Raw genomic sequence first — 8,428 nt, forward strand, 5'->3', positions numbered from 1 at the left:
ATGTATATACACAAACAGCCGACTCATAGACTACGTAAAACTTGATTTTGAGTCCAAACCGGACTGCTAGCAACTCCTATCCAACTAGGACACGTCTAACACTAGGACACCGCTAACACGTAGCTGAAATCTTTTACTCTCCATGCACACACCATGTACAAGTTCAAACCGAACTCAAGGCGACGGCGACGGCGCCCCGGATAAATACTTACTTTCTTTTATCCATATTGCTCCATAGATAGCAAGTTTTAATTTTAATTAGTATACAAAAAACAAAACCAATGACTATTCATGATTCCATCCATATTGGATCAATTTTCTATACCACTTTGCAATGAAAAGAGGAATGTTTGTTGTGGTAAAACTTCGTTTAAAACGATGTGGTAGAAAGCAACGTGCGACTTGAAGGACATGATCGATTGTGGATTTTGCTATCCATCATTTTCCATAGTAATGAAAATGCTCTTGGCTCGACATAGCCTGTTCTATTCGTTCCGAACCAAATTTGCGCAGGGTTTAAGTAACATAGTACACGATGGAGCTCGAGAGGACAGAGTTTATTTTTTATCAAGGGAAAGAATCTAGGGTTAGTGAAAACTAATAAATTAGGCCAACTTTGTCAGTCTATCCTTAATATAGAAATAAATCGAAAGGTTAAAATAAGAAGAAAGTCCAATAAAAGTATATCAGAATCAATCCCCCTTATTAGATTTCTATAGAAGAGATAAATGCTTTATCTAAGGAAATAAGAAAAAAGGGTATGTTGCTACTCTTTTGAAAGAAAAAAATAGGAATTCCCGAAGTAATGTCTAAACCCAAGGATTTCACAAATCAAAGATAAAGGATTCCAGAACAAGTAAACACAATTTTCAATTGTCTCAACAACAGAGTTGGATCAGAATAAGGAATAAAAGTCAATTCGTTCGAAATGAGACAAAGAAAAGAGTTTAAAGACGACTCAAATTTTTTTGAAGGATTTTGCCTTCGAAGTTTCTCAGGCAGAATTAGCCAACTTGAGTCATGAGTATAAATGAAATTTGTTTTTTCTGTAAGGAAATTAATGGACGTCATAGTCTAATTTCTATTATTATCGACAGAAATTCGAATCATTTTCTCGAGCCGTATGAGGAGAAAACCTCCTATACGTTTCTAGGGGGGGCGTTGTTTATCTACATCTATCCCAATAAGCTGTCTATCGAATCGTTGCAATTGATGTTCGATCTCGAAGAGAAGGAAGAGATCTTCGAAAAGTAGGTTTTTATGATCCGATAAAGAATCAAACTTGTTTAAATGTTCCAGCTATTCTCTATTTCCTTGAAAAGGGTGCTCAACCGACAAGAACTGTTTATGATATTTTAAGGAAGGCGGAATTCTTTAAAGAAAAAGAAAGAACTTTGAGTTAATTGAAGAACTAAATGAATAAAAAAGTAGGATAGGAGAAGATTATTAGTATTCCTCGTTGTCTAATTATTTAGACACAATTTACCTCTTTCTTAATCCTATTTGGATTTATATCGTGCCAATCCAACATAAGCCCCTATTTTATTTACTTTTTCTATCTAATTTGTTTTCTTACCATTGTATTTCCATTGACAAAGGTCTATTGAACAAATAGAATTTGTAGATAGATGGGTCTCTTTATCCTCACTCCATATTTAATTTTTCTGCTTACACTTCGCTCAAATGATAAGGGTGTTCCTCTTGCATGTATTCTCATACAATATAATATATATATTTTTTAATAAAAATCGCTAAAAAAAGGAGAATTTGGCCATCGTGATTAGGGTCGCTCTTTTTTTTCACTTTAGTGGAATTTAACCGGACCTGTTCGTTTTGCCATTTGAGTGTTTTTCATGGTCGATAAAATCTTTCTTTTGATGTCTTGCTAGTTCAATGTTTTGACAGAAGCGCGCGGTGTAATTCCATTGATTTTTGGATTTCGATCGTATCTAAGATCCTTTTTTTATCCGGGTTGCTAACTCAATGGTAGAGTACTCGGCTTTTAAGTGCGACTATGATCTTTTACACATTTGGATGAAACAACAAATTCGTCCAGACTCTTGGTAGAGTCTAGAAGACCACGACTGATCCTCAAAGGTAATGAATGGAAAAAATAGCATGTCGTAATAAAATCAATCTTTTTGAATGGAATCCAAAATTACGATTTTCTGGGTCTAGTGAATAAATGGATAGAGCCTGGCTCCAATTCTGGTAAAATAAAAAGCAACGAGCTTAACTTCCTAATTGGAAGGATTCCCCGCTCTAATTAGACGTTAAAAATAGATTAGTGCCGGATGTGGGGAAAGGTTGGGTTTTCCTATGAGTGGACCCTTTATTTTTTCTTTTTTTTTAGAAATCCTAATTATTCTTGATTATGGATTGAATAAGGGATGTTATGGATTGAATGTGTAAAAGAAGCAGTATATTGATAAAGAGGCTGTATTCCAAAGTCAAAAGAGCGATTGGCCTGCAAAAATAAAAAACTTGTTCTGTTCTTTTTTGTAATTTAGAACAAACATAAACTAATTCGGTAGAAAAGGAGCGGAAAAAGATCCGTGGATTAGACTCCCTTTCTTTCCAGGGTTTGTATTAAAAATGCAACACCCTGTTCTGACCATATTGCACTATGTATCATCATTCGATAAACCGAGAAATGCTTCTTCTCTCTGATTCAAGTAGAAATACAAATGGAAAAATTCGAAGGGTATTCAGAAAAACAGAAATCTCGTCAACAATACTTTGTCTACCCACTTCTCTTTCAGGAGTATATTTATGCATTTGCTCATGATTATGGATTAAACGGTTCTGAACCTGTGGAAATAGTTAGTTGGAATAACAAGAAATTTAGTTCACTACTTGTGAAACGTTTAATTATTCGAATGTATCAGCAGAATTTTTTGGATAACTCGGTTAATCATCCTAATCAAGATCGATTATTGGATTACAATTTTTTTTTTATTCTGAGTTTTATTCTCAGATTCTATCTGAGGGGTTTGCGATTGTTGTGGAAATCCCATTCTCGCTACGGGAATTATCTTGTCCGAAAGAAAAAGAAATACCAAAGTTTCAGAATTTACGCTCTATTCATTCAATATTTCCCTTTTTAGAAGACAAATTTTTGCATTTGGATTATCTATCACATATAGAAATACCCTATCCTATCCATTTGGAAATCTTGGTTCAACTCCTTCAATACCGTATCCAAGATGTTCCATCTTTGCATTTATTGCGATTCTTTCTCAACTACTATTCGAATTGGAATAGTTTTATTACTTCAATGAAATCCATTCTTTTTTTTCAAAAAGAAAATAAAAGACTAGTTAAATTCCTATATAACTCTTATGTATCAGAATATGAATTTTTCTTGTTGTTTCTTCGTAAACAATCTTCTTGCTTACCATTAGCATATTCTGGAACTTTTCTGGAACGAATCCACTTTTCTAGGAAGATGGAACATTTTGGGATAATGTACCCTGGTTTTTCTCGGAAAACCTTATGGTTCTTTATGGATCCTCTTATACATTATGTTCGATATCAAGGAAAGGCAATTCTTGCATCAAAAGGCAGTTTTTTTTTGAAAAAGAAATGGAAATGCTACCTTATCAATTTCTGGCAATATTATTTCTTTGTTTGGACTCAGCCGCGAAGAATCCATATAAACCAATTAGCAAACTCTTGCTTCGATTTTATGGGATACCTTTCAAGTGTACCAAAAAGTCCTTTGTTGGTAAGGAATCAAATGCTGGAGAATTCATTTCTCATAGATACTCGAATGAAAAAAATCGATACCATAGTCCCCGCTACTCTCCTCATAGGATACTTATCAAAAGCTCAATTTTGTACTGGATCGGGGCATCCTATTAGTAAACCCATTTGGACGGATTTATCAGATTGGGATATTCTTGATCGATTTGGTCGGATATGTAGAAATCTTTTTCATTATCATAGTGGATCTTCGAAAAAACGGACTTTGTATCGACTAAAGTATATACTTCGACTTTCATGCGCTAGAACTTTAGCTCGTAAACATAAAAGCACGGTACGAACTTTTATGCAACGATTGGGTTCGGCATTTTTAGAAGAATTTTTTACGGAAGAAGAGCAAGTTTTTTCTTTGATGTTCACCAAAACAACTCTTTTTTCTTTCAGTGGATCACACACTGAGCGTATTTGGTATTTGGATATTATAGGTATCAATGACCTGGTCAACCCTCTTAATTAATCATTAGACAAAACTAATAAACAGGAAAGGGTTGATAAATGATCAAGAAAAAACTTTCATATTTTTCATTCTGAAATGTTCCTTTTATTATAATAAAGAGTAGGTGAATCAACTTACTAATTAAAAAATTAGTAGAACTTCCTCTTTGGAATAGAATATTGGCTATTTCTACATAGGGAAAGTCGTGTGCAATGAAAAATGCAAGCACGATTTGGGGAGGGATTTTTCTCTATTGTAACAAGGAAGAATTATCTACTCCATCCGACTAGTTCCGGGTTCGAGTCCCGGGCAACCCATATAGAAAAGACCCATCAAAGTTTTTAACTTTTACTCACTTCATTTACAAATACAAAATTATTGGTTTGGTTAATTTATTTATATGGATAGCCAATCTTTGGGCTGACTTGGTTGACATTGGTATATAGTCTATGTTATACTGTTAAATAACAAGCCTTCTATTATCTATATTCTAGTTAATACGTGTGCTTGGGAGTCCTTGCAATTTGAATAAACCAAGATCTTACCATGACTGCAATTTTAGAGAGACGCGAAAGTACAAGCCTGTGGGGTCGCTTCTGCAACTGGATAACTAGCACTGAAAATCGTCTTTACATCGGATGGTTCGGTGTTTTGATGATCCCTACCTTATTGACCGCAACTTCTGTATTTATTATCGCCTTCATCGCTGCCCCTCCAGTAGATATTGATGGTATTCGCGAGCCTGTTTCTGGTTCTTTACTTTATGGAAACAATATTATCTCTGGTGCTATTATTCCTACTTCTGCGGCGATCGGATTGCACTTTTACCCAATTTGGGAAGCTGCATCTGTTGATGAGTGGTTATACAATGGTGGTCCTTATGAGCTAATTGTTCTACACTTCTTACTTGGTGTAGCTTGTTATATGGGTCGTGAGTGGGAACTTAGTTTCCGTCTGGGTATGCGTCCTTGGATTGCTGTTGCATATTCAGCTCCTGTTGCAGCTACTACTGCTGTTTTCTTGATTTACCCTATTGGTCAAGGAAGCTTTTCTGATGGTATGCCTTTAGGAATCTCTGGTACTTTCAACTTTATGATTGTATTCCAGGCAGAGCACAACATCCTTATGCATCCATTCCACATGTTAGGTGTAGCTGGTGTATTCGGCGGTTCCCTATTCAGTGCTATGCATGGTTCCTTGGTAACCTCTAGTTTGATCAGGGAAACTACTGAAAATGAATCTGCTAATGAGGGTTACAAATTTGGTCAAGAGGAAGAGACTTATAATATTGTGGCTGCTCATGGTTATTTTGGCCGATTAATCTTCCAATATGCTAGTTTCAACAACTCTCGTTCTTTACACTTCTTCTTGGCTGCTTGGCCTGTAGTAGGAATCTGGTTCACTGCTTTAGGTATTAGTACTATGGCTTTCAACCTAAATGGTTTCAATTTCAACCAATCTGTAGTTGATAGTCAAGGTCGCGTTATTAATACTTGGGCTGATATCATCAACCGTGCTAACCTTGGTATGGAAGTAATGCACGAACGTAATGCTCACAACTTCCCTCTAGACTTAGCTGCTGTTGAAGTTCCAGCTATTAATGGATAAGGTTTTTCTGCTAACATATAAGAATTTTTGAAGAAAGAAAAGACAAAAATACCCAATATCTTGTTCTAGCAAGATATTGGGTATTTTGAATCTTTTTTTTCTTCTTAATCTTTCTATTCAGAATTCAGTTAACGACGAGATTTAGTATCCTTTCTTGCATTTTCATAACTCATAAAATGCCGAGTAGGCACGAATTCTCCCAATTTGCGACCTACCATAGGATTTGTTATGTAAATAGGTATATGTTCCTTTCCATTATGAATCGCAATTGTATGGCCAACCATTGTGGGTAGAATGCTAGATGCCCGGGACCACGTTACTATTGTTTCTTTCTCCTCCTTCATATTGACCTTTTCTATCTTTGCCAATAAATGATGAGCTACAAAAGGATTCGTTTTTTTTCGTGTCACAGCTGATTACTCCTTTTTTCCTTTTTAAAGAGTGGCATTCTATGTCCAATATCTCGATCGAAGTACGGAGGTCAGAATAAATAGAATAATGATCAACGGAAAAAAGAAAAAAATCCTTTAGCTGGATGAGGGGCGGATGTAGCCAAGTGGATCAAGGTAGTGGATTGTGAATCCACCATGCGCGGGTTCAATTCCCGTCGTTCGCCCATCGCATTATTGCAAATTCCAAAAATGCAATTTTCCATATTCCTAGTTACGTATTTACTTACGGCGACGAAGAATAAAACTATCGCTATATTTTTTCCTTTTCCTAGTTCTTCTTCCAAGCGCAGGATAACCCCAAGGGGTTGTGGGTTTTTTTCTACCAATGGGAGCTTTCCCTTCACCGCCCCCATGGGGGTGGTCCACAGGGTTCATAACTACCCCTCTTACTACGGGGCGTTTACCTAGCCAACACTTAGATCCGGCTCTACCCAAACTTTTTTGGTTCACCCCAACATTACCCACTTGTCCGACTGTTGCTAAGCAATTTTGGGATACTAAACGGACCTCCCTAGATGGTAATCTTAAAGTGGCCGATTTACCCTCTTTTGCAATGAGTTTCGCTACAGCACCTGCTGCTCTAGCTAATTGCCCACCCCTTCCACGTGTGATTTCTATGTTATGCATGGCCGTGCCTAAGGGCATATCGGTTGAAGTAGATTCTTCTTTTCTCTCAAAAACCCCCTTCCCAAACTGTACAAGCTTCTTCCAAAGCATACGGCTTTCTAGATGTATATGACGATCTCTAGACAGATGGATCTTATATGAATCATATGATGAAGCACCACATGAGTGGATATATAGGAAAGGAATCCAAATCTGCCGAATCGCTCATGTTATGATCTTCTACATCCTAGGTCTCTGCGTTCCGTCATCTGGCTTATGTTCTTCATGTAGCATTCAGATCGAATGACTCTATGAAATTACGTCGATACTTCCACATATTATGGGTAACGTAGGAGACATCCCTATTTTCCCCCGGGGGTCTTAATTACCACTGCTTAGCTTTCAATTTGCCTCTGACCATCAAATTAAATGTGAATAACCCGTCCTCCTCTCTTTGAAACAAGGGGCGCTTCCGGTTCTGTGCGTGCTTCAAACAATTTTGTCTTCTCCATATTACCATATCTCTAGAGTCAATAATTTTCTATGAGGAACTACTGAACTCAATCACTTGCTGCCGTTACTCAACAGTTTTCTGTTGAGGTCTATCCCGTAGAGGTAGTCAAATTGGATCAGTGATCGATTTCTAGGTTTCGTCGTAAACCTAATTGGTTACTTCCAATTACGTAAATCAATAGTTCAAACCGCACTCAAAGGTAGGGCATTTCCCATTGATATAGGAACTTTTGTACCAGAAACAATAGTATCTCCAATTATAGCCCCTCTGGGATGTAAAATATATCTCTTCTCACCATCCCCATAGTGTATGAGACAAATGTATGCATTTCAATTAGGGTCGTATTCTATGGTTACGATTCTACCAGATATGTCTTTTTGATTCCGTCGAAAATCTATTTTACGGTATAGGCGCTTATGACCTCCCCCTCTATGCCTTGCGGTAATGATTCCTCTGGCATTACGACCTTTACCACAACGGTGCCGTCCATGGATCAAATTATTTCGTGGATTGGATTTCACTTGCCTGTCTACGGTTCCCTTGCGTGTGCTCGGGATAGGTGTTTTGTATAAATGTTTCGCCGTATTATTAAGTATTCTCCTTTAGTTTTTTTCTCTATCTAGAAGTGGAATAGAATAACCCGGTTGAAGGGTAATGATCATACGTCTGTAATGCATTGTATGGCCCAGAATAGGTCCTATTCTTCTACCTTTTCCAGGTAGTCGATGGCTATTCACAGCTACCACCTTAACACCAAAGAAGAGTTCGACCCAATGCTTTATTTCTGTCTTAGTGAATCCCGATTCGACATTAAAAGTATATTGATTCTTTCCCAATAAATGAAGACTTTTTTCTGTAAATACTGCGTATTTGATTCCATCCATAAATCGACTTTCCCTCCTATGCTCTGAGTTCCAGTATCGATAAGAATTCGAGTTCTTATTGTTCTTATGTTATGGTATGAATATACCATACCAATTCGTTATGTATGGATGATGGATGAGATTCCATGGATAGAGAGCCAGTTCCAATAGACTTATGGAATGT

The 8,428-nt window shown here is 36.9% G+C and overlaps 1 protein-coding gene across 1 annotated transcript; it reads left to right on the plus strand.

Annotated features, from left to right (window-relative positions):
* Positions 1-4,660: 4,660 nt before the first annotated feature.
* LOC123398160 (photosystem II protein D1-like) lies at positions 4,661-5,845 on the plus strand. Its single transcript, XM_045092662.1, has one exon. It carries the CDS (start codon positions 4,748-4,750, stop codon positions 5,807-5,809), a length of 1,062 nt encoding a protein of 353 aa, XP_044948597.1. The 5' UTR covers positions 4,661-4,747; the 3' UTR covers positions 5,810-5,845.
* Positions 5,846-8,428: the final 2,583 nt, after the last annotated feature.

Source organism: Hordeum vulgare, chromosome 5H, assembly GCF_904849725.1.
Source record: "Hordeum vulgare subsp. vulgare chromosome 5H, MorexV3_pseudomolecules_assembly, whole genome shotgun sequence".
NCBI lineage: Eukaryota > Viridiplantae > Streptophyta > Magnoliopsida > Poales > Poaceae > Hordeum > Hordeum vulgare.

Coding starts and splice junctions, on each gene's coding strand:
- LOC123398160 (XM_045092662.1), top strand. CDS start 4,748: ATGACTGCAATTTTAGAGAGACGCGAAAGTACAAGCCTGTGGGGTCGC.